The 27,006-nt window shown below is 48.5% G+C and overlaps 1 protein-coding gene across 1 annotated transcript in view; it reads left to right on the top strand.

The window, feature by feature from the left end:
• Window positions 1–27,006, top strand: part of EPS15 (epidermal growth factor receptor pathway substrate 15) — a 168,236-nt gene that overhangs the window by 51,815 nt on the left and 89,415 nt on the right. Inside the window, exons 8-11 of the mRNA XM_075320561.1 lie at window positions 63–122; window positions 2,456–2,662; window positions 4,079–4,224; window positions 12,437–12,593. Of these exons, the coding sequence (XP_075176676.1) occupies window positions 63–122; window positions 2,456–2,662; window positions 4,079–4,224; window positions 12,437–12,593 (570 nt within the window). The remainder of the gene's footprint in view (window positions 1–62; window positions 123–2,455; window positions 2,663–4,078; window positions 4,225–12,436; window positions 12,594–27,006) is intronic.

Here is a 27,006-nt window from a genome sequence, read left to right as displayed (position 1 = left end):
TATTTATTCATTGTTTTCACTTATTTGCGTTTTTATCTTATTTTGTATGTTTATCCCCCAAGGTCTGGGAGTTGAGTGATATCGATCATGATGGGTTACTGGATCGGGATGAGTTCGCCGTTGTAAGTAAATGTCCATTTTTACTTTTTTTAGCCTTATACCATAGTACTCAAAGTATCATACATTTGTGTTGTTTTTCCTCACTTGATATATGACTGGTCCATTGGGTACTAATTTTTATGCTTTTGCCGACATAGTCTAGTCGTATTCAAGGATCTGTTTCCGTCATAGGTAAGCGGAAAGGAAAGGACAAATGTAGAATTGGTGCGGATCGTTTTGCAGGACGCCTCCTACCTGTCGGTGTCTGTAGCTTTTCTGTTTAGATGGACAGGTGTGATATCATAGATGCGGTATAATGCACATGTGATGTCATGCCAGGCCAGCTAATCAAATGAAGAGCTGCGAATGCCGGCAGGTAGAATGTGCTTCGTAGGGTTTCCATCCAAAGGCCACTGGACCGGGTCCTGCAAATTACCGTATATACTCTAGTATAAGCCGACCTGAGTGTAAGCTGAGGCACCTAATTTTACCACAAAAAAATTGGGAAGACTTATTGACTCAACTATAAGCCTAGGGAGGAAAATGTAGCAGCTATTGGTAGCAATGTGCCCATATTGTTCCCTGTAGTAATATGCCCATATTGTCCTCTGTAGTAATGTGCCCATATTGTTCCCTGTAGTAATATGCCCATATTGTCCTCTGTAGTAATGTGCCCATATTGTTCACTGTAGTAATGTGCCCATATTGTTCACTGTAGTAATGTGCCCATATTGTTCACTGTAGTAATGTGCCCATATTGTCCACTGTAGTAATGTGCCCATATTGTCCACTGTAGTAATGTGCCCATATTGTCCACTGTAGTAATGTGCCCATATTGTCCACTGTAGTAATGTGCCCATATTGTTCCCGGTACTAATGTGCTCATATTATCCACTGTAGTAATGTGCCCATATTATCCACTGTAGTAATGTGCCCATATTATCCACTGTAGTAATGTGCCCATATTATCCACTGTAGTAATGTGCCCATATTATCCACTGTAGTAATGTGCCCATATTATCCACTGTAGTAATGTGCCCATATTATCCACTGTAGTAATGTGCCCATATTATCCACTGTAGTAATGTGCCCATATTATCCACTGTAGTAATGTGCCCATATTATCCACTGTAGTAATGTGCTCATATTATCCACTGTAGTAATGTGCCCATATTATCCACTGTAGTAATGTGCCCATATTATCCACTGTAGTAATGTGCCCATATTATCCACTGTAGTAATGTGCCCATATTATCCACTGTAGTAATGTGCCCATATTGTCCACTGTAGTAATGTGCCCATATTGTCCACTGTAGTAATGTGCCCATATTGTCCACTGTAGTAATGTGCCCATATTGTCCACTGTAGTAATGTGCCCATATTGTCCACTGTAGTAATGTGCCCATATTGTCCACTGTAGTAATGTGCCCATATTGTCCACTGTAGTAATGTGCCCATATTGTCCACTGTAGTAATGTGCCCATATTGTCCACTGTAGTAATGTGCCCATATTGTCCACTGTAGTAATGTGCCCATATTGTCCACTGTAGTAATGTGCCCATATTGTTCCCTGTAGTAATGTGCCCATATTGTTCCCTGTAGTAATGTGCCCATATTGTCCCCATCCTTCAGTAATGTCCTCGTTTCGCTCCCCTTCTTGTCCCCTATTATGCTGTTGTACGTACACACACACACACACACACACACACTTATTCTCACCTGTCCTCCGTTCCGCCGGTTTCCTCTTACCCGCTTCTTGTGGACCGCAGGCCCATAGACCCTCGATGATCACGGCTGGGGCAGGGGCTGCCGTAGGTCCTTTACCTTAGTTGAATGCTTCGTGGCACCGCAGATCTTTCAAGTGATTTAAAGCACTGACGAGAACAGCGGCGACCTCTGCACCGGCCACGATCATTGAGGGGCTATTTGCTTGCGGACCGCAAGAAGCAGGGAACCGAGGACAGGTGATAATAATTTTTTTTGGGACCCTTACTCTTGTATAAGCTGAGGGGGGCATTTTCAGTCTTAAAAAATGTGCTGAAAAACTCCGCTTATACTGGAGTATATACGGTAGTTTGCACCATCCCTAAATATTGCAGTTATATTTGTTTCATGACACGTGAGGTCCATAAACGACCAATAAAAGAACACGTCCCGTGTAATGGAGGTCATAAAAACATGGACATCTAACAATCCGCTTCTCTTACAGAACATCATCAGGGACATGACTTTTCTGTATTTTTTTACCACTTGTCACACAGACTTAGGAGTGAAAATATATATTTAGAAAAAATCCTTTCTATTATGTAGAACCATATATTTACTTTCTTTGACATAATTTGATTTTTATTTCCAGGCCATGTTCCTGGTGTATTCTGCCTTAGAAAAAGAACCTGTTCCTATGACTTTACCCCCGGCTCTGGTGCCACCATCCAAAAGAAAGACATCAGGATCCCCTTCATCGTTGCCAATAATCCCACCTCTGCCAATGCCGCCTTCCAAAGAGCCAAGACACTCACTGCCGCCTGTAGGAATTCTGCCCAAAAAAGCACCCGTGACACAGGTGAGAAGAAAACTACACGTAATAGCATACTGAATGGTAAACCCAACTGTATATAGCAGGCATATACATGACTATAAGGCAATACACTTGCTTTTGGAGAATATATTCGTATATGCATCCCTAGGCATAACACCCCTATATACAGTAGATATCACAGGATCTACCATTCACATTGTGATATCACAGCTCTCCTCCTGTACAATGACTGATAACACCTCTATATACAGTACATAACACAGGATCCACCATTCACAATAGGTGATGTCACAGCTCGCCTTCTCCTATTCAATGACTGGTGATACCTCTATATACAGTAGAAAACACAGGAACCACTATTTACAATAGGTTATCTCACAGCTCATCTCCTCCCCCTCCTGTACAATGACTGGTAACATCTCTATATATAGTAGATGACGCGGGATCCACCATTCACAATAGGTGGTCACAGCTCACCTCCTCCTTCTGTACAATGACTGATAACATCTCTATATACAGTAAATACCACAGAATCCACCATTCACAATAGATATCACAGCTCACCTGCTCCCACTCCTGTACAATGACTGATAACATCTATCTATACAGTAAATAACACAAGATCTGCTATTCACAATAGGTGATATCACAGCTCACCTCCTCCTTTTCTAGACCGTGACTGATGCATCCTGTTGTAGAATGACTGATAACACCTCTATATACGGTAGAGAACACGAGCCACTGTTTTCAGTAGATATTATAGCTCACCTCCTTCCCTGTACAGTGATTGAGAACATCTCTATATACAGTAGATAACACAGGATCCACCATTCACAGTAGATGATATCATAGCTCCTCCCCATGTACAATGGCATAACACATCTATATACAGTAGATAACAAAGGATCCACCATTCACAATAGGTTATGTCACAGCTCACCTCCTCCTCCTGTACAATGACTGATAACACCTCTATATACAGTAGATAACACAGGATCCACAATTCACAGTAGATGTCACAGTTCACCTCCTCCCCTCCTGTACAATGACTGATAATGCCTTTGTATACAGTAGATAACACAGGATCCACTATTCACAATATATATCACAGCTCACCTCCTCCCCCTCCTGTACAATGACTGATAATCCCTTTATATAGAATAGATAACACAGGATCCAGCATTTACAACTCATGAAGTCACAGCTCACCTAGGGTCTGATTCTATTGCTGTTAATTTTTTCCCACAACTGGGTGATGTAGGGGTTTTAAATGAGGCCTAGTGTAAAAATGGCAAGATATCTTTTTTTATATAGTTATGAAATCTACAAAAATAAATTTAACAGAAAAAAAGATTAGATCCGGTCTCCACGACCCCAGGGAGTCCTCCGTGTTTAGCGGTCTTTTCACAGTTCTTGCCCTTCTCGTGTTTTTTCCTTCAGTGGGTCGTATCACATGTAGAAAAAGCAAAGTACGATGAGATTTTTCTAAAACTTGATAAAGACCAAGACGGCCTGGTGTCGGGGCTGGAGGTGCGCGAGATCTTCCTGAAAACAGGGTTAAAATCCTCACTGCTCGCCCATATCTGGTAAGTGCGGCTAACTGATCCATCCGCTAATCCTCTGATTGCTCTCTGTTCATGTAATTTTTTATGATTTACCAAACATAACTTTGAGGGGGTGTCTATTTTTGGTAAGAATTTTCTTTGTCGCTCCATTGGGAGACCCAGACAATTGGGTGTATAGCTTCTGCCTCCGGAGGCCACACAAAGTATTACACTTTAAAAAGTGTAACCCCTCCCCTTCTGCCTATACACCCTCCCGTGCATCACGGGCTCCTCAGTTTTTATGCTTTGTGTTGAAGGAGGCACACATTCACTCATGCTCCCATTTTAGTCAGCAGCAGCTGCTGATTGTATCGGATGGAAGAAAAGAGGGCCCCTAACAGGGCCCCCGGCATGCTCCCTTCTCACCCCACTAAGTCGGCGGTGTTGTTAAGGTTGAGGTACCCATTGCGGGTACACAGGCTGGAGCCACATGCCGTTTTCCTTCCCCATCCCTTAGGGGCTCTGGGAGAAGTGGGATCCTATCCGGTCATCCAGGCACTGGGACCGGGCTCCCTCCGCAGCCCCTGTGGGATTCTGACGGACAGGAGACTGAGTATCATCAGGGACAGGGCCCTGCATCTACAGGTACTTTGTGTCCCCTTGGGGACGGTGCATGGAGCACTTTGGCCTCAGACGCTGCAGCGACTGCGGTGTTGGTATGAGACCGGGACTACCGCGCCGACCGCGCCTGCTTGCCGGCCGCGGTTTTAACTTTAGTCCCCGGCTTTTGCGGCCTAGTGCCTTAAACTCCCGCCCCCGGGCCTACCAGTCAGGGGAAAGGGCGGGACGGTCGGTCTGACGCCGACAGTGAGGGCTGGAGCACACTTAGTTGTCCTCCTCCCCCCTCACTAATCACTCTGGGGCACCAGATTCCCGCACTTTTGTAGTAACGCCCACAGCTCCCTCCTCCCCTGTGAACGCCGACAGCCATGTTTTAATCACATTCTGCCGGTGGAGGACTTCTGGCTGCAGCTCTGGGAGACCCGAGGCAGGGAATCTGGTGGCCACACACCGCTTGAGGAGTCGGTAAGCCACACCGGTCACCCGGTGCTGGTCCCCCTAGAGTGCCGAACTGTATATATATATATATATTATATTTGTATACATTTTCTCGGTTCGGCTGTACTGTTAGCTTGTGGCTATATATCCCTCAATGATCACTCTCCTGGGAGACAACAGCATGTTGTTCACAAGGAGCAAGGGTGCCAAGACACAGGGTTATTTTGCAACCTGTACCTCTTGTGCGGCTATGCTACCTGCAGGTTCCACCTACCCTCACTGTGAGCAATGCTCGGGCCCTGTGGCACTCGCTCAGCCGGAGCCTGGGGCACTGGTGGGACCCTCGGCCCAGGTAGAACCGCTGGCTACCCCTGTACAGGTGGCAGGGACAGAGTTTGCAGTTTTAGCTGAGAAACTCTCTGAGTCACTTTCACAATCCATGGCTCAGTCTATGGACAAATGGTCTGCCAAGCTACTAGAAGCCTTGCAGTCCAGACCGGTCCTTACACAGGCCCCGGGCACTGCGGGATCGCCCCCAGGCCCCTCTCGGTCTGCGACGAAGCGTGCTCCTGGGGTGGCCTCTAGTTATTACGTGGAGGACTCCGGCACGGACCGCAGTCCCAGACCGGCTAAGCGGGCTCGCTTAGAATCTTCCCCGACTTCATCACGCTGTTCGGGGTCTCAGCTTGAGGACTCTCTAGAGGATGAGGCGGACGTAGCAGCCCAGGACTCTGACCCTGACGTTGCTCTCAATCTTGATACACCTGAAGGGGACGCCATAGTAAATGACCTTATAGCGTCCATCAACCAGGTGCTAGATCTTTCTCCCCCAACTCCACCTATAGAGGAGTCGGCTTCGCAGCAGGAGAAACACCAGTTTAGGTTTCCCAAACGTACTCGGAGTGCCTTCTTCGATCACTCTAACTTCAGAGATGCTGTCCAGAAGCACAGGGCTTTCCCGGACAAGCGCTTTACTAAACGCCTTAATGACACACGTTACCCCTTCCCCCCTGACGTAGTTAAGGGTTGGGCTCAATGTCCCAAGGTGGATCCTCCAGTCTCTAGATTGGCGGCTAGATCCGTAGTAGCAGTGGCTGACGGTTCATCGCTCAAGGATGCCACGGACAGGCAGATAGAGCTCCTAATGAAATCCATCTATGAAGCCATAGGCGCGTCCTTTGCCCCAGCCTTTGCAGCAGTGTGGGCACTCCAGGCTATCTCAGCTTGTCTGTCTGAGATTAATGCGGTCACCCGTACCTCTGCTCCGCAAGTAGCGTCTTTGACGTCTCAGGCGTCGGTATTTTCATCCTACGCCATGAATGCTGTCCTGGACTCGGCTAGCCGTACAGCGGTAGCATCCGCCAATTCGGTGGCAGTCCGCAGGGCCATGTGGCTACGCGAATGGAAGGCAGACTCTGCTTCCAAGAAGTTCTTGACCGGTTTGCCTTTTTCTGGCGACCGATTGTTTGGCGAGCAATTGGATGAAATTATTAAGCAATCCAAGGGAAAGGACTCGTCCTTACCCCAGCCCAAACCAAAGAGACCTCAGCAACAAAAAATTCAAGCGAGGTTTCGGTCCTTTCGGCCCTCAGCCAGATCCCAATCCTCCTCGTCCAACAGGCCACAGAAGAGCCAGAGAAACTCTTCTGCATGGCGGTCTAAGTCACGTCCTCCAAAGACCGCCGGAGGCACCGTCTCCAAGGCGGCCTCCTCATGACTTTCGGCCTCCCCAAACCGCATCCTCGGTCGGTGGCAGGCTCTCCCGCTTTTGCGACGCCTGGTGGCCACATGTCCAAGACCGATGGGTGAGGGACATTCTGTCTCACGGTTACAAGATAGAGTTCAGCTCTCGTCCTCCGACTCGTTTTTTCAGAACATCTCCGCCCCCCGAGCGAACCGTTGCACTTTTTCAGGCGGTGGACACTCTGAAGACAGAAGGAGTTGTGATCCCCGTTCTCCTTCAGGAACATGGTCGCGGTTTTTACTCCAACCTGTTCGTGGTGCCAAAAAAGGACGGTTCATTCCGTCCCGTTGTGGACCTCAAATTGCTCAACAGACATGTGAGAACCAGGCGGTTTCGCATGGAATCCCTCCGCTCTGTCATCGCTTCGATGTCCCAAGGAGACTTCCTAGCATCAATCGACATCAGGGATGCCTATCTCCATGTGCCGATCGCTCCAGAGCATCAACGCTTCCTGCGTTTCGCCATTGGGGACGAACAACTTCAGTTTGTGGCACTGCCTTTCGGCCTGGCGACAGACCCACGGGTCTTCACCAAGGTCATGGCATCCGTTGTGGCAGTCCTACACTCTCAGGGCCACTCGGTGATCCCGTACTTAGACGATCTTCTAGTCAAGGCACCCTCCCGGGTGGCATGCCTACACAGCCTGAACACTGCTCTGGAGACTCTCCAGAGGTTCGGGTGGATCATCAATTTCCCAAAGTCAAAATTGACACCGACACAATCGCTAACTTACCTCGGGATGGAGTTTCATACTCTCTCAGCGATAGTCAAGCTACCGCTGGACAAACAGCGTTCACTACAGACAGGGGTGCAATCTCTCCTTCGGGCCCAGTCACTCCCCTTGAGGCGCCTCATGCACTTCCTGGGGAAGATGGTGGCAGCAATGGAGGCAGTTCCCTTTGCGCAGTTTCATCTGCGTCCACTCCAATGGGACATTCTCCGCAAATGGGACAAGAGGTCGACGTCCTTAGACAGGAACGTCTCTCTTTCTCTGGCAGCCAAGACCTCTCTTCAGTGGTGGCTTCTTCCCACTTCTCTGTCGAAGGGAAAATCTTTCCTGCCCCCATCCTGGGCTGTGGTCACGACGGACGCGAGTCTGTCAGGGTGGGGAGCGGTTTTTCTCCACCACAAGGCTCAGGGAACCTGGACTCCGACAGAGTCCTCCCTTCAGACATGGCACGGTCTCAGGATCACAGAGCTCTGGCGGCGGACGCCTTAGTTCAGGATTGGTCGCAGTTTCGACTGCCTTATGTATTCCCTCCTCTGGCAATGCTGCCCAGAGTGTTGCGCAAGATCAGGTCCGACTGCCGCCGCGCCATCCTCGTCGCTCCAGACTGGCCGAGGAGGTCGTGGTACCCGGATCTGTGGCACCTCACGGTGGGTCAACCGTGGGCACTCCCAGACCGACCAGACTTGCTGTCTCAAGGGCCATTTTTCCATCTGAATTCTGCGGCCCTCAACCTGACTGTGTGGCCATTGAGTCCTGGCTCCTAGCGTACTCAGGGTTATCTCAAGAGGTCATTGCCACTATGAGACAGGCCAGGAAACCAACGTCAGCCAAGATCTATCACAGGGCTTGGAGGATCTTCTTAGCCTGGTGCTCTGATAAGGGGTTTACCCCCTGGCCGTTTGCCTTACCCACGTTTCTTTCCTTCCTTCAATCCGGAATGGACAAGGGTTTGTCTCTCGGCTCTCTCAAGGGACAAGTATCGGCGCTTTCCGTGTTTTTTCAAAAGCGTCTAGCCAGGCTTCCGCAGGTCCGCACGTTCCTGCAGGGAGTTTGCCACATAGTCCCACCTTACAAGCGGCCACTGGAACCCTGGGATCTCAACAGGGTTCTACGGGCTCTTCAGAAACCACCTTTCGAGCCGATGCGGGATGTCTCTCTATCACGCCTCTCGCAGAAGGTGGCCTTTCTAGTGGCAGTCACATCACTTCGGAGAGTGTCTGAGCTTGCAGCGCTGTCATGCAAAGCCCCCTTCCTGGTATTTCACCAGGATAAGGTGGTTCTGCGTCCGGTCCCGGAATTTCTCCCTAAGGTAGTGTCCCCTTTTCATCTCAATCAGGAGATCTCCTTACCTTCATTTTGCCCTCATCCAATTCACCAATGTGAAAAGGATTTGCATTTGTTAGATCCAGTGAGAGCACTCCGGATCTACGTGTCTCGCACGGCGCCACTGCGCCGTACTGATGCGCTCTTTGTCCTTGTCGCTGGCCAGCGTAAGGGGTCGCAGGCTTCCAAGTCAACCTTGGCTCGGTGGATCAAGGAACCGATTTTTGAAGCCTACCGTTCTTCTGGGCTTCCGATTCCTTCAGGGCTGAAAGCCCATTCTACCAGAGCCGTGGGTGCGTCCTGGGCATTGCGGCACCAGGCTACGGCTCAGCAGGTGTGTCAGGCGGCTACCTGGTCTAGTCTGCACACTTTCACGAAACACTATCAGGTGCATACCTATGCTTCGGCAGACGCCAGTCTAGGTAGGCGAGTCCTTCAGGCGGCGGTTGCCCACCTGTAAGAGGGGGCCGTTGTCGGCTCTTTTTATCGGGGTATTCTTTTACCCACCCAGGGACTGCTTTTGGACGTCCCAATTGTCTGGGTCTCCCAATGGAGCGACAAAGAAGAAGGGAATTTTGTTTACTTACCGTAAATTCCTTTTCTTCTAGCTCCTATTGGGAGACCCAGCACCCGCCCCTGTTCCCTTCGGGCTGTTGTTCTTTTGTGTACACATGTTGTTCATGTTGGATTGTTCTTTTGGTTCATGGTTTTCAGTTCTCCGAACATCCTTCGGATTGAATTTACCTTGGACCAATTTATAAGTTTCCTCCTTCCTGCTTTTGCACCAAAACTGAGGAGCCCGTGATGCACGGGAGGGTGTATAGGCAGAGGGGAGGGGTTACACTTTTTAAAGTGTAATACTTTGTGTGGCCTCCGGAGGCAGTAGCTATACACCCAATTGTCTGGGTCTCCCAATAGGAGCTAGAAGAAAAGGAATTTACGGTAAGTAAACAAAATTCCCTTCTTTATCTATTCGTTACTGAAATAGATGGGCTAAAAATAATTTTTGCAATTGGGTTTAATTACAAATTTTGCACCTTTTGGCTTTTACAGGCTCTTTATTTTTCCCTGCACATTCAACATTGATGTGATCTATGATCATAAATCAGCAGAGATGAACCCGGAAAAAGACAAAAAGGAGTTAAAATGATCGTCATAGTGAGCTCACTGATGGATTCTCAGTAAGCTCAATCTTCAGCTAGCAATAGACTGTGCAACATAGAAGCTATAGAAGGCAAAATGTTGGATGAAACCCAACTGCAATATTTTTTTTAGCCCGAATTATTTGTAATTAAAAATAAAATGTCCCCAAAGGTGGATGACTCCTATTAAAGCCCCCAAACATATAAGAGTAATATCAGCAAAACTGCCAACATTGTTGGGTTTCAGCTAACACTCTAATGTGTATGGGGGTCCCGGTCAGATGGAGATAAGGATCCGACAAGACTTTGGAGCCTTCTATTTGTGGTGTATATCAGCACATACTCCCTGTGTATACCCCGAAAGAAAGCTCAAACTGATCAGAAGCCTTAAAGGGAACCTGTCAGGTGCAATATGTAGAACCACGAGCAGTTCTGGGTGCCTATTAGTAATCCCTGCCTAACTGTCCCTGTATAAATGAGCATAGACAGATCTTTAGAAAAAGTATTTTTAAAGATCATTTCTTATATGCTAATGAGGCCCACGACTAGTCGCAAGGGCATGAGTTCCCTTGGCTAGTCGGCCCCCTTAGCATATTAGCACACTCCTGTGGGTGTACTAACATGCTAATGAATGCACAGAGATGCCGCACATACCTCAGTCTTGATGGCGGCCGGCGGAGGATGGATGTGCACTGCGTATGATCCGGAGTCCCGGGATATCTGGTGATGCACACTATACTTCACTGAAGCCGAAAAAATTACACCCGGCATCAATTTAATGCGCATGATCGGAAGCCTCGCGTACTCCGGATCATGCACAGTGCGCCTCCATCCTCCGCCATGAAGAGTAAGGCATGTGCAGCGAAGCTGCGTATTCATTGGCATGTTCGTACACCCACAGGGGCGTGCTAGCATGCTAAGGGGGCCGACTAGCCAAGGGAACTCATGCCCTTGCGACTAGTTGTCGGCTTCATTAGCATATCATAAATGATCTTTAGAAATCCTTTTTCTACAGATCTCTTTATCTATGTTAGTGTATACAGGGACGGTTAAGGCCCCGTCAGACTAAGCAACATCGCTAGCAACATTGCTGCTAACGAACAACTTTTGTGACGTTGCTAGCGATGTTGCTGTGTGTGACATCCAGCAACAACCTGGCCCCTGCTGTGAGGTCGTTGGTTGTTGCTGAATGTCCTGGGCCATTTTTTAGTTGTTGCTGTCCCGCTGTGAAGCGCACATCGCTGTGTGTGACAGCGAGACAGCAACAACTAAATGTGCAGGCAGCAGGAGCCGGCTTCTGCGGAGGCTGGTAACCACGGTAAACATCGGGTAACCAAGAAGCCCTGTCCTTGGTTACCCGATATTTACCTTTTGTTACCAGCCTCCTCCGCTCTCACTGTCAGTGCCGGCTCCTGCTCTGTGCACATGTAGCTGCAGGACACATCGGGTTAATTAACCCGATGTGTGCTGTAGCTAGGAGAGCAGGGAGCCAGCGCTAAGCATTGTGCGCTGCTCCCTGCTCTGTGCACATTTAGCTGCTGTACACATCGGGTAATTAACCCGATGTGTGTTGTAACTAGGAGAGCAGGGAGCCAGCGCTAAGCAGTGTGCGCTGCTCCCTGCTCTGTGCACATTTAGCTGCTGTACACATCGGGTAATTAACCCGATGTGTGCTGTAACTAGGAGAGCAGGGAGCCAGCGCTAAGCAGTGTGCGCTGCTCCCTGTTCTCGGCACGTGTAGCTCCGTGCACTGGTAACCAAGGTAAATATCGGGTTGGTTACCCGATATTCACCTTAGTTACCAAGCGCAGCATCTTCCACGCGGCGCTGGGGGCTGGTCACTGGTTGCTGGTGAGCTCACCAGCAACTCGTGTAGCGACGCTCCAGCGATCCCTGCCAGGTCAGGTTGCTGGTGGGATCGCTGGAGCGTCGCAGTGTGACATCTCACCAGCAACCTCCTAGCAACTTACCAGCGATCCCTATCGTTGTTGGGATCGCTGGTAAGTTGCTTAGTGTGACTGGACCTTTAGGCGGGGATTAGCAATATACACCCAGAACTGCTTGCGGTCCGGGGGCACATTGCTCCCGACAGGTTCCCTTTCATCCGTGCATCGGCGCCTGCTGTAGAATTAATTCTATTCAGTGTCCGGAGAGAAGACTCTGCAGAGATTATGGGGAACTCAATGTTGTATTTTCTAAGATGTTCTATTTTCTGTTTGTATTTTCTAAGATCTGATTTTTGTGGTGTCTTTGCAGGTCTTTGTGTGACACAAAGGACTTGGGGAAACTTTCTAAAGAGCAATTTGCGCTGTCGCTTCATCTCATCAATCAGAAACTTGTAAAGGGCACTGATCCTCCTCAATCCCTCACTCCAGAGATGATGCCTCCGTCTGAAAGATCAGCAACACCCAAGGTATGTGCTCCTAAAATGAGCGTGCACATTGCATCACGTCCCCATCACAACGCCCAGGAGGGAGTCTGTCAGCACAGAATGACTGCTAACACCAAGCACAGGCGCTCCGTGCACTCCTGGTGTGGCAACTGCTCCGTGCACCTTCCCGCCTACTTATTTCTTCGGCGCTCCATTGGGAGACCCAGACGATTGGGTGTATAGCACTGCCTCCGGAGGCCACACAAAGCATTACACTAAAAAGTGTAAGGCCCCTCCCCTTCTGGCTATACACCCCCAGTGGGATCACTGGCTCACCAGTTTTCTGCTTTGTGCGAAGGAGGTCAGACATCCACGCATAGCTCCACTGTTTAGTCAGCAGCAGCTGCTGACTATGTCGGATGGAAGAAAAGAGGGCCCATACTAGGGCCCCCAGCATGCTCCCTTCTCACCCCACTTGCGGTTTGTAAGGTTGAGGTACCCATTGCGGGTACGGAGGCGGGAGCCCACATGCTGTTTTCCTTCCCCATCCCCCTGAGGGGCTCTGAGGAAGTGGGATCTTACCGGCCTCCAAGCCCTGAGGCCGGGCTCCGTCCACAGACCCATTGAACCTGCTGGATAAGGAGCCGGGGTACCGTTCAGGGACAAGGCCCTGCAACATTCAGGTACTCTGTGTCCCCCTATGGACTGGCCGCGCACACTCCAGACTTGCTGGGTGTGCTAGTGCGCCGGGGACAGTAGCGCTGCGCGCTGGGGTTTGAGTCACTGCAGCTTGGCTGAGTGACTTTATGTGTTGGGAACTACCGCGCCGGCCGCTCTGGGAGCGGCGGCGCGGCTGGGACTTGTAGTGCGCCGGGGACTTAGCGCCGACCGTGCTTTTACGACGGCGGCGCTTATAAATCTAGTCCCCGGCTTTTGCGGCCTAGCTCCGCTTCGTTCCCGCCCCCTCCCTGTCAATCAGGGAAGGGGACAGGCGTTGTGCAATCGTCAGCGCCGAGGGCTGGAGCCTTATTTACATGCTCCAGCCCTCTCACTGGGCACAGTGGGACGCAGGTTTCTCGCTTTTTGTCTGAGCACACCCAGGTCCCGCCCCCCCTCCACAGAGACGCCGGCAGCCATTCCTGCATGCAGTCTGGCTGGGGAACGGGCACAGGCTCTGGGAGACCCAGACAAGGGATTTCTGGCGACCACACACCCGCGTTAAGCGGGCGGTAAGCAGCACATTCGTGCTGGCCCCACTAGTGCCACAGTGTTATTTGGTGTACTTTTTCCTGTACCAGATATATCTGTATATATTGCACTGTAAAGTCGCTTCTTGGCTGTATACCCCTATTGCTCTGAAGAGACGACAACATGTCATCTGCAAAACGCAAGGGTGCCAAGACACAGGCTGTGAACGCTGCTTGTGCCGCTTGTGGGGCTAATCTACCGGCAGGTTACAATGACCCCCATTGTGTGCAATGTTCGGTCCCTGTGCCACTTCGTCAGCCGGAGCCTATGGTGGTAGTGGCCCAGGCAGAGTCGCCGGTGAACCCTGTCCCGGTGACGGGGACAGAGTTTGCTGTTTTTGCTGACAGGATGTCTGTCACTATGACAAAAATCCTAGAGACCTTGCAGGCCAGGCCAGTTACTCAGTCCATGGACACTGCTGCGGCAATGTTCCCCGGTCCCCCTCAGTTGGAGTTAATCAGTGCTTCAAGGGGGTCCCAGGCATCTCAGCCTGACGGCTCTGATTCAGATGACAGTCCCAGGCAGCCTAAGCGTGCTCGCTGGGAGAGACCCCCCACGTCATCACGCGGATCAGGGTCTCAGCGAGAAGAGTCTCTACATGATGAGACAGAGGAGGGTGATCAGGAGTCTAATCCTGAAACCGCTCTCAATCTGGATACTCCTGATGGTGACGCCATGGTAAATGACCTTATAGCGGCCATCAATAGACTGTTGGATATTTCTCCCCCAGCCCCTTCTGCAGAGGAGGCAGCTGCACAGCAGGAGAAGTTCCATTTCAGGTATCCCAAGCCTAAACTGAGTACTTTTCTGGACCACGCTGACTTCAGAGAATCAGTCCAGAAACACCATGCCTACCCAGATAAGCGTTTCTCCAAACGTCTTAAGGATACACGTTATCCCTTTCCCCCTGACGTGGTCAAACGCTGGACCCAGTGTCCAAAGGTGGATCCCCCAATCTCCAGGCTTGCAGCTAGATCCATAGTTGCAGTGGAAGATGGGGCTTCACTTAAAGATGCCAATGACAGACAGATGGACCTTTGGTTAAAGTCTGTCTATGAAGCTATTGGCGCGTCGTTTGCTCCAGCATTCGCGGCCGTGTGGGCACTCCAAGCTATTTCAGCTGGCCTGGCACAGGTGGACTCTATCATATGTCCAGCAGTGCCGCGAGTAGCGTCCCTAACCTCGCAAATGTCTGCGTTTGCGACTTACGCTATCAACGCTGTCCTGGACTCTACAAGCCGTACCTCAATGGCGTCTGCCAACTCTGTTGTCTTGCGCAGAGCCTTGTGGTTAAAGGAATGGAAAGCGGATTCTGCTTCCAAAAAATGTTTAACCAGCTTGCCGCTATCTGTAGATAGACTGTTTGGTGAACAATTGGCTGAAATCATTAAGCAATCCAAGGGTAAGGACTCCTCCTTACCCCAGCCCAGATCAAGCAAACCTCAACAGAGGAAGTGGCAGTCGAGGTTTCGGTCCTTTCGAGGCTTCAGCAAGACCCATTTCTCCTCGTCCAAAGGGACTCAGAAGGAGCAAAGGAGCTCAGATTCCTGGCGGGCTCAGTCACGCCCCAAGAAAGCAACCGGAGGAACCGCTTCCAAGGCGGCTGCCTCATGACTTTCGGCCTCAGCCCTCCGCATCCTCGGTCGGTGGCAGGCTCTCCCGCTTTTGCGACATTTGGCTGCCACAGGTCAAAGACCGGTGGGTAGCAGACATTTTGTCTCACGGGTACAGGATAGAATTCAGTTCTCATCCTCCGCCTCGGTTCTTCAGAACCTCCCCACATCCCGACCGAGCAGATGCCCTTCTGCAGGCGGTGGGCTCACTAAAAGCAGAAGGAGTGGTGATCCCTGTTCCTCTGCAGGAACAAGGGCAAGGTTTTTACTCCAATCTCTTCGTGGTTCCAAAAAAGGACGGCTCGTTCCGTCCTGTTCTGGACCTAAAGCTGCTCAACAAGCATGTGAACGCCAGGCGGTTCCGGATAGAATCCCTCCGCTCCGTCATTGCCTCAATGTCTCAAGGAGATTTCCTTGCATCAATAGACATCAAAGATGCTTATCTCCACGTGCCGATTGCTACAGAGCACCAACGTTTCCTACGTTTCGTGATAGGAGACGACCATCTCCAGTTCGTAGCTCTGCCATTTGGTCTGGCGACAGCCCCACGGGTTTTCACCAAGGTCATGGCGGCAGTGGTAGCAGTCTTGCATTCTCAGGGTCATTCGGTGATCCCTTACTTAGACGATCTACTTGCCAAAGCACCCTCTCAAGAGGCATGCCAACACAGCCTGAATGTTGCGCTGGAGACTCTCCAGACTTTCGGGTGGATCATCAACTTTTCAAAGTCAAACCTGGCACCGACTCAATCACTAACGTATCTTGGCATGGAGTTTCATACTCTCTCAGCGATAGTGAAGCTTCCGCTGGACAAGCAGCGGTCTCTACGGACAGGGGTGCAGTCTCTCCTTCAGGGTCAGTCGCACCCCTTAAGGCGCCTCATGCACTTCCTAGGGAAGATGGTGGCAGCAATGGAGGCAGTCCCGTTCGCGCAGTTTCATCTGCGTCCACTTCAATGGGACATTCTCCGCCAGTGGGACGGGAAGACAACTTCCCTAGACAGGAAAGTCTCCCTTTCTCAGACGGCCAAGGATTCTCTGCTATAGTGGCTCCTTCCCACCTCATTAACGCAGGGAAGATCATTCCTGCCCCCATCCTGGGCAGTGGTCACGACAGACGCGAGTCTGTCAGGGTGGGGAGCAGTTTTTCTCCACCACAGGGCTCAAGGGACGTGGACTCAGCAGGAGTCCACCCTTCAGATCAATGTTCTGGAAATCAGGGCAGTGTATCTTGCCCTATTAGCCTTCCAGCAGTGGCTGGAAGGAAAGCAGATCCGAATTCAGTCGGACAACTCCACAGCGGTGGCATACATCAACCACCAAGGAGGGACACGCAGTCGGCAAGCCTTCCAGGAAGTCAGGCGAATTCTCATGTGGGTAGAGGAAAGAGCTTCCACCATATCCGCAGTTCACATCCCGGGCGTAGAAAACTGGGAAGCAGACTTCCTCAGTCGCCAGGGCATGGACGCAGGGTAATGGTCCCTTCACCCGGACGTGTTTCAGGAAATCTGCCGCCGCTGGGGGGTGCCGGACGTCGACCTAATGGCGTCTCGGCACAACAACAAGGTCCCGACCTTCATAGCGCGGTCTCGCGATCAAAGAGCTCTGGCGGCAGACGCCTTAGTGCAAGATTGGTCGCAGTTCCGGCTCCCTTATGTGTTTCCACCTCTGGCACTCTTGCCCAGAGTGTTACGCAAGATCAGATCCGATTGCGGCCGCGTCATACTAGTCGCCCCAGACTGGCCGAGGAGGTCGTGGTACCCGGATCTGTGGCATCTCACGGTCGGCCAACCGTGGGCACTACCAGACCGTCCAGACTTACTGTCCCAAGGGCCGTTTTTCCATCGGAATTCTGCGGCCCTGAACCTGACTGTGTGGCCATTGAGTCCTGGATCCTAGCGTCTTCAGGATTATCCCAAGGGGTCGTTGCCACCATGAGACAGGCTAGGAAGTCCACTTCTGCTAAGATCTACCACAGAACGTGGAAGATTTTCTTATCCTGGTGCTCTGCACAAGGAGTATCTCCCTGGCCATTCGCGTTACCTGTCTTTCTTTCCTTCCTACAATCTGGGTTGGAAAAGGGCTTGTCGCTCGGCTCCCTTAAAGGGCAAGTCTCGGCACTATCCGTGTTTTTTCAGAAGCGTCTAGCACGACTTTCTCAGGTGCGCATGTTCCTGCAGGGGGTTTGTCATATCGTCCCTCCGTACAGGTGGCCGTTAGATCCGTGGGATCTAAACAAGGTCCTTGTTACTCTCCAGAAGCCGCCCTTCGAGCCTCTGAGGGATGTGTCACTTTCTCGACTCTCACAGAAAGTGGCCTTTCTGGTAGCGGTCACGTCTCTTCGGAGAGTGTCTGAACTAGCAGCGCTGTCATCCAAAGCTCCTTTCCTGGTGTTCCACCAGGACAAGGTAGTGCTGCGTCCCATTCAGGAGTTTCTCCCTAAGGTGGTATCCTCTTTTCATCTTAATCAGGATATCTCCTTGTCTTCCTTTTATCCGCATGCAGTTCATCGGTATGAAAAGGATTTACATTTGTTGGATCTGGTGAGAGCACTCAGAATCTACATTTCCCGCACGGCGCCCCTGCGCCGCTCGGAGGCACTCTTTGTCCTTGTCGCTGGTAAGCGCAAAGGGTCGCAGGCTTCCAAAGCCACCCTGGCTCGATGGATCAAAGAACCAATTCTTGAAGCCTACCGTTCTGCTGGGCTTCCGGTTCCATCAGGGCTGAAGGCCCATTCTACCAGAGCCGTGGGTGCGTCCTGGGCATTACGACACCAGGCTACGGCTCATCAGGTCTGCCAGGCAGCTACCTGGTCGAGTCTGCACACTTTCACCAAACATTATCAGGTGCATACCTATGCTTCGGCGGACGCCAGCCTAGGTAGAAGAGTCCTGCAGGCGGCAGTTGCCTCCCCGTAGGGGAGGGCTGTCTTTGCAGCTCTAACATGAGGTATTTCTTTACCCACCCAGGGACAGCTTTTGGACGTCCCAATCGTCTGGGTCTCCCAATGGAGCGCCGAAGAAGAAGGGAATTTTGTTACTTACCGTAAATTCCTTTTCTTCTAGCTCCTATTGGGAGACCCAGCACCCGCCCTGTTGTCCTTCGGGATTTTTGGTTGTTTTTCGGGTACACATGTTGTTCATGTTGAATGGTTTTCAGTTCTCCGATGTTACTTCGGAGTGAATTTGTTTAAACCAGTTCTTGGCTTTCCTCCTTCTTGCTTTTGCACTAAAACTGGTGAGCCAGTGATCCCACTGGGGGTGTATAGCCAGAAGGGGAGGGGCCTTACACTTTTTAGTGTAATGCTTTGTGTGGCCTCCGGAGGCAGTGCTATACACCCAATCGTCTGGGTCTCCCAATAAGAGCTAGAAGAAAAGGAATTTACGGTAAGTAACAAAATTCCCTTCTTCCTCTTTATCCCCCCCATACTCCCTCTATTTTGATTGACCACTCTGCTTTTATAGAGCCAGAAAGGGGTGAAAAAAGATGGAAAACAATTATGTTGGAGGCAGCATTGAACTGCTCGGCCACACCAAGAGCCTGTGATTGGTTTGAACAGTCATTCTGTGCTGACAGATTCCCTTTCAAGCAGTGTTCCCATTTAAATGCAATATGTCAGCCGAGAACGACTGTTCAAACCTAGCACAAGCGCTTGATGCACCGTTTGTGTGGCTGAGCAGTTCAGTGCACCTTACTACTTGTTATCTATTTACCTCTGACCTCTTTAATGAAGATTAATGGGAAACAAGTAGCTGCACTGAACTGCCTGGCAAGGCGAAAGGCACACTGAGCGCCTGTGGTTGGTTTAGACAGTCATTTTCTTCTGACATATTTCTTTGAAATACATTTATCCCCACTTGACAGGTTAAGCGATACATGAATGATTGCTGGGTGTCCATCTGCTGCCATCTCCACCTATCATGAGAACAGGTGTCCCCAAATCCCCTGATATTGGGTTATCTTAAAGGAAATCTATCACCAGGTTTTTGCTCCCCCATCTGAGAGCAGCATAATGTAGCGACAGAGACCCTGATTCCAGTGATGTCACTTACTGAACTATTTGCTGTCATTTTGATAAAATCAATGTTTCTCAGTTGCACATCTAGCAGTTATAAAGAACTCATGAATATACTGGACTACCTGCAGCCTGCCAAGTAGTCCTGTAATGATAATCTACTGCTGATTAAACAGTGATTGTATCAAAAGTACACTAAGCAGCCCAGTAAGTGACACACTGCTGGAATCAGGTTCTCTGCCTCTGCAATATGCTGCTCTCAGATAAGGTGGCAAAAAGCTGGTGACAGATTCCCTTTAATTCCCATAGAGACAGTATGATGCTGTGGTCAGCTTGGGAATTGCAGTGGGGGTCCCAGTCTTGCACCCCTAGCTATCATACTTTTTGTACATTGTCTGTGATAAAGTAAACAAAGAATTTAGTGAGAAGCCCCTTTAAGATTCCTGGCACGCATCTGTCATCCCTTCAATGAATTTGCCTGTTGCCCTGTCTGCATTGATATATATGGGAAACTTATTCAGTTTGCCCGGTATATATAAAATACTTTGTGCATTGTGTGATGCGGAGAGGAGGAAAAGTTGCAAGTTTCATTGTTTATTTTTTCATACCTTGAATTGTAATAGAGTCCTGGTTTTCCGATGTGGGATGTGCCATGTTCCTACGTCTCAGCACCCGTCTGTGTAAGTGCAGGGCTGCGTGCCATAACACAAACTCACCGCACTATAGGTGATATCAGGAACTTGTTTGTGTTGCTCTAATTCTCTGATGTCATGAACTCTTCTGATAAACTAAATAAACTAGATACCTTTATATTCGGATAAGCACATCTGCAAAATTAGACATTAAATATAGACCCCCTAATTACTTAAAACGTCGACCCCCCCCCCCGTCTCTGCATGACTCTGTAATGACGGTTTAGAGCAGCATTGCAGGGTCTGCAGCTGTCAGAGATTGTAGAGAAGACAGAGCTGGTTTTTTTTACCACCTCTGCCTTTATGATCACTGTATATCCACCTTGGAGTACAGTTTAGGAAGCGCTGATGGTACTTCTTCCTTCCAGCTCAGGGATCCTGTGATTGGGAGGGGAGCAGCGGTGTCGGCTGGAGGCTGAACTTGTCATATAACAATGGACTAATATGCCACAAACGAGGGAACTCTACAGTTAAATGTATTGAAATTTTAATATGATGCCCCCCTCAAAAAAGCATTGTTTATGAGCTTATTAGGAGCTCAAAGTGTAAAGGAAACAAAAAAACTGGGAATAAAAAATAAGGAAGCCACTTCCAGCTCAAATCAGTTTTTAGTGTTCTCACAATGAAAAGAACAAGGAAAAAAGACATTTTAAAAATTAGGCCCCCATATCTCAAAAAGTAGGCAAATGTTTAAATACCGGAACAAGACAAAATTAAAGGGTACCTCTCAGGTGTAATATACTACCAGAACCACGAGCAGTTCTGGGTGTATATTGCTAATCCTGCCTAACCGTCCCTGTATACACTAGCACAGATAAAGAGATCTATAGGAAAAGTATTTCTAAAGATCTTATATGCTAATGAGGTAAGGGACTAGTTGCAAGGGCGTTACTTCCCTTGGCTAGTCGGCCCACATAGCAAGGTAGCACCCCTCTGTGGGCATACTAACATTTTAATGAATGCACAGCAACGTCGCACATACTTCACTCTTGATGGCGGCCAGCGGAGGATGGATGCGAACTGAGCATAATCCGGAGTCCCCGGGACTTCAGATCATACGCACTAAACTAATGCTGGGTGTACGCGTCCCGGCTTCAGTGAGGTATAGTGCACATGACCGGAAGTGCTAGGGACTCCGGATCATGCCCAGTGCGCATCCATCTTCCACCGACTGCCATTAAGACTGAGATATGGGTGGAGTCGCTGTGCATTTATTAGTATTTTAGCAAACCCAACGGGGACGTGCTAACATGCTATGTGGGCCGACTAACCAAGGGAAGTATCGCCCTTGTGACTAGTCCCTGTGCTCATTAGCATATCATAAAGGATCTTTAGAAATCCTTTTTCTATAGATCTCTTTATTTATGCTGGTGTATATAGGGACGGTTAGGCAGGGATTAGCAATATACACCCAGAACTGCTCGTAGTAATGGGTGCATTCTGCACCTAACAGGTTCCCTTTAAAGGTCTTAAAATAGTAAAATTCCTAATGAAAATGTCCTCGTTTTGAGCCAGTTTAATTTAAAAAGGAAAAAGAATAAACTTCTAGAAATAGACGCAATACCGAGCCTATATAACTGTTTCATGGGCTCGGGCAGCAGACGTCGCCCTGATGGGTCATCAGTCCAATATAGCAGACTTATTTCCTTGCATTCTTGATTATTAGTCCATGCTGGGAAACTGATTGCAGGTGTAAGACATTCAGCCCCCCCCCCACCCCCCTACCCCCTGCCCTCTCCACCCCCCACCCCTGCCCTCTCCACCCCCCCCCCCCTGCCCTCTCCACCACCCCCCCCTGCCCTCTCCACCCCCCCCCCTGCCCTCTCCACCCCCCCCCTGCCCTCTCCACCCCCTGCCCTCTCCACCCCTCCCCCCTGCCCTCTCCACCCCCCCCCCCTGCCCTCTCCACCCCCTCCCCCCACAGAAATTTTATTGCATATCCACAGAATAGTCTCTGGTCCCTCCTCGGTAACCCACACCTATATGAGGAATATGGACCTCTTGATCCCCCGGATTTTTAAAAAATCTGTTAAAAGATTCTCTTTGCTATCCCATCTGAGAGCATCAAGATGGAGGGGCACAGACCCAGATTCCAGCGATATATCACTTAGCTTACTGGGTGCAGCAGCTTTGATAAAATCATTTGCAGATGTAGCAGAGCTCAGAAAGCTGTTCTGGGTATAACCCCACTCACACCATTGATTGACAGCTGTCTGTGTACACTACATTGAGAAAGCTGCTAATCAGTGGTGGGGTCGGAGTCTCACAGCAGCAGGACTAGCAGGCACGAGAGAGCTAGTCCAGTAGTAATAATATCATGCTATTAATACACTGATTTGATATAACCTACAGCGACCAGCCTAGTAAGTAATGTTCGCTTCAATAAGGTATCAGTCCCTACATCAAGCTGCTCTCACATTACATAGCAAAACCTGCAGACAGATTCCCTTAATGGTGGTGTTTGGCCGCCACAACCATGCAGAGGATGGATTGAGAGCAGCCCATGTGCGCGTAGCTCCTTTCCATTTGCTCCTGTGTGATTTACAGAAGTGTCCTGTTCTCCAGCGTGGCACTGGCCCTGGTGGACCCGCATCTATCACACCTGTGGGTATGACCTGAATGTTTAGGTTATTTTCACCCATTCTTTTTTCTGTGGATCTCGGGAATGCTGTAGTGCTGCCGGTCGCCGTCCCCGGGGCTGGGATAAGAGCCCGTACCTGGTATATTGGATAGTGCAGGTCTGGGTTGTATTGAATATTTGGGATTTCTTGTATACATATTGCCTATCTGTACCCCTTTAGCTGATGCATAGACTTGTATGAGACTGGCGCCTTTCTGCGGCACTAATCTTCTGTCCCCGTCTGCTTTCTTTTGTTCCATTCTAGCTTGCTGGACTGTTTTATTTCCATCTGCTTTCTGCTCTAATATTCCTAACTCTCGTCTGTCCTGTTCTGCCTGCGCAAGGTTAGAGTTTTTACTACAAACTTTTGTTTAATTTCTGCTTGTTACCCCAAAGCCTGTGTTACAGCAACTGAAGGATACGTCTATTATCTACACACAATGGAAGGGAACACATTAGAAGAATAGGACACATTTGTTGTTTAAATGCATGTTTTTGGGCTAAAAATCACTTTTGGGTTCAGGTTTCATTAAAAATGTTTTGCCTTTTGCCTTCTATAGCCTGTGATTTGCACGCTTTATTGCTGGCTGCAGAATGAGTTAACTGAGAATCCGGCAGTCGGTTTGTTTGATAGTTTGGAACCGTTTTATCTCTTTTTTATGGATTCTCAATCTGATTTATGACTGTAGACCACATCAAAGTTAAACTGAGCTATGACGTGGTTCAGAAAAAGACAGAAAAGTTACAAAACTCTTGACAGAACAAGCTCACCACTGGATTCTCAGTGTTCTCAAGTTCTTATATTATTTTTATTAGACAAACTGAAAATAAGCAAGTTTGCAGTTGACTTGCTTTTTCTATTTCCTGTCATTCTCTGTCAATGATAGATTTTATCTTACATAGTGTACAGCTGGTTTCCATGGAGCTTCGTCATCTACATCCTGTGCACAGTAGTTGCATTCCAGACCATTGATTTATATGCAGCAGTTATCTGCTCCCTTCCCTCCTCTCCTTCTCATCTTCTGAAGAGATGCAGTTATAAATCACCAGCCTACAGCTTTCACAGCAAGTCTCTTAAGTTCAAGTTATATGCTTTTTCAATTACCCTGTTATTTTGTGTGTAAATACAGGGATAACAGTATAGATAAATACAGGGGATAACAGTATATATAAATATAGGGGTAACTGTATAGACTCGGAACAAATCACTGATGGTGAAATGTTTTATAGCAGAACTTATGCTGAGCATTATAATACTACAGTTGTATTCACCTGGGCTGTGACTTAAGGAGAGTCCACATGAAGTGAGGAGACTGCGGAGCTCTGAGCTGCTCAGGAGACACCTGAGAATACTCATTCTGCAGACACACAATGTCTAGGCGAGCCTGTAAGAGAAAAACTGTGCAAAGTGTTGTCACTTGAGATAATTCAGTTAATTTACTTGGTGTAAAAGCCGTTGTTCTCCTGACTCTGACATTGGTTTTCTTTGTTGCTGCGCCTCTCCACTCTCTGTTCCTGAGATCTGATCCAGGCTTTCCTTATGTAAATGTAGTCGTCTTCGTCAGGTAGGCAAGGTCTCCAACTCTTCTGTGGGTCTTTAGGGCCACACCCAGTTGTTTAAATAGGCTAGATTTGTGTGTGTGTGTGTGTGTGTGTGTGTATATTATACAGAATGATTCACTCACTACTTTACCCTGAAAAAATTGCTGTAACCTCCAAAAGAGATGATCTATCTTACTCTATTTCCTGCTCCAGGGCTAGATGGGAAAGAGGTGACGTTGGGTCATCTGGCCAGGGCATGCGCAGAACGGTGGAGGCAGAGAGGAAAGTGCGGGCACGAGATTATGGGCGGGAGCTTGCTGATGAAAATCACAGCGCCGCGCTCATAATCTCGTGCCTGCGCAACGTGACCAGCGGTCCCACTGTGCACAGTCCCGCTACAATGGCACGGCGCATGCGCGAGACATCGGACGCACTGGGCGGCGTCCTGAGGTATGTAAATGAGCATTGGGGGACGGCCTAAAGAGGCAGGAGGGACAGTAACGGACAACAGACAGCCCGCCCCCGTGTACCATTAGCAAGATTTTCAAACTGAAAGGTACCACTTTATAAACTATTTATTTTGATCTAAAAGGGGGCAGAATAACTATAGGAACCTTGCTAGAATGCAGCCCAGGAGCTGCAGAAGGGGAAACTTTTAGGTTAAGGGCAAAATTTCTGCTGACAGGTTCCCTTTAAAGGGAATCTGTCACAAGGTTTTTGCTCTCCGCATCTAAGAGCAGCATAATGTAAAGACAGAGACCCTGATTCCAGTGATGTGTCACTTACTGATCTGATTGCTGTCATTTTAATTAAATGATTGTTTTTTTCTGCTGCAGATCTAGAAGTTATACAGAGCTCATGAATATGCTGGACTACCTGCAGCACACCAAGTAGTCCTGCTATGATAATCTACTGCTGATTTAAACAGTGATTTCATCAAAACTACACAAGGCAGCCCAGTATGTGACACCTCACTGGAATCAGGGTCTCTGCCCCTACAATATGCTGTTCTCAAATTAGGTGGCAAAAACCTAGTGACTGATTCCCTTTAAGGATTCAGTTTTCCAATAAGTTTTCACAATGAAAACCCGCTCCTTCAAACTATATCTGTACATTGTTTACAAATAAAGAAGGAATTAGGCAGGAGGGAAATGCAAGCCCCAAACATACACAATCGACACGCAGAAAGTGGAGACGACCGGCGCGGCGACAATCAGCGAGACCACCCGGTGCGAGGATGTCTTGTGTCACTGAGGTTCATTGCACTCACTTCTCATGAACCAAAGTATGTCCAGTCCACATTTCAGTGCAGTAAAGCTCTCTTTTAGACCTTCCAGCTGTTTTTCCGGGTGAATCACTCTGTATATAGAGGAAGGGTCCAATCTCAGGAATGGAGAGGCACAGGAAAAAGAACGTCAGATTTAGGAGAATAGCGGCATTTACACCAGGTAAAAATGCTGTGTACTCATGGCAAGTAGTGACGAGCCCTGTTTAATGAAATCCAACTGGGAAAAAATATTTTAGCTCAATTAAAGGTATTACAAAAAATACCCACCAAAGTGTTCATATCCCTTAAATGGACTCGGTCACCAGGATTTTGCTCCGTAATCTGAGAGCAGTATGATGTAGGGGAAGAGATCCTGATTTCAGCAATGTATCACTTATTTAGCTGCTTGCTGCAGTTTTGATAATCCCTCTAATCAGGGTCCCTGCCCCTACATTATGCTGCTATCCGTTTAGGTGACAAAAACCTGGTGGCAGATTCAGGGCTGTGGAGTCGGAGTCGTGGAGTCGGAGTCGGAGTCGGAGCTCATTTTGGTGGAGTCGGAGTCGGAGTCGGTATAAAATGCACCGACTCCGACTCCTAAAATATATAATAAATTGGGGACAGGAGTGCAATGCAGAATGTGCTGAATATTTTACTAAATAATAACATTTAGTATAATGCTTATATTTAAGTGAAAAATTTATTGTAGTACAATGTGAACATCAGACATTTAATTGTTTTTATGATACAATAATCAAGATATTTGGATAGAACATAAAATATTTATTGGAATACAACTTTAGAACACAAAAAACTAATAAATTGTAAATATGTAATATATATATATATATATATATATATATATATATATATATACACACACACAGTGTATATACACACACAAGATATATATGTAATCTACTGTATATTACATAGTGTATTACATATTTACAATTTATTACAGTTTTTTGTGTTCTAAAGTTGTATTCCAATAAATATATTTTATGTTCTATCCAAATATCTTGATTATCGTATCATAAAAATTATTAAATGTCTGATGTTCACATACACATATTCATGTACTACAATAAATTTTTCACCTAACTAAGCAATATATGTAGGAGTCGGAGTCGGAGTCGGAGCCGGAGTCGGAGTCGGTGCAAGAGAATTTGAGGAGTCGGAGTCGGAGTCGAAGGTTTGGCTTACCGACTCCACAGCCCTGGGCAGATTCCCTTTTAAGAGCCAATTACTTTTACTGCTATGCCATGTGTTAGTCACCTTGTAACATTAATAAACAGAATTTTGCAATTTAAAGTGGCTGTCCCATGATCGCTGGGGAGGGGTCTGATCACTCGGGACCCCCTCACTGATCACGAGAACAGATGCTGCGGGGCAGAGGAGAACAGCGATTGTTCTTGCTCAGTAACGCTTCATTCTTACAGGGGACTTTGGAAGCCCT

Source organism: Anomaloglossus baeobatrachus, chromosome 8, assembly GCF_048569485.1.
Source record: "Anomaloglossus baeobatrachus isolate aAnoBae1 chromosome 8, aAnoBae1.hap1, whole genome shotgun sequence".
Classification (NCBI taxonomy): Eukaryota; Metazoa; Chordata; class Amphibia; order Anura; family Aromobatidae; genus Anomaloglossus; species Anomaloglossus baeobatrachus.
Note: the sequence above shows the minus strand (reverse complement) of the source record. Positions and strands in the feature narration are given on the sequence as shown.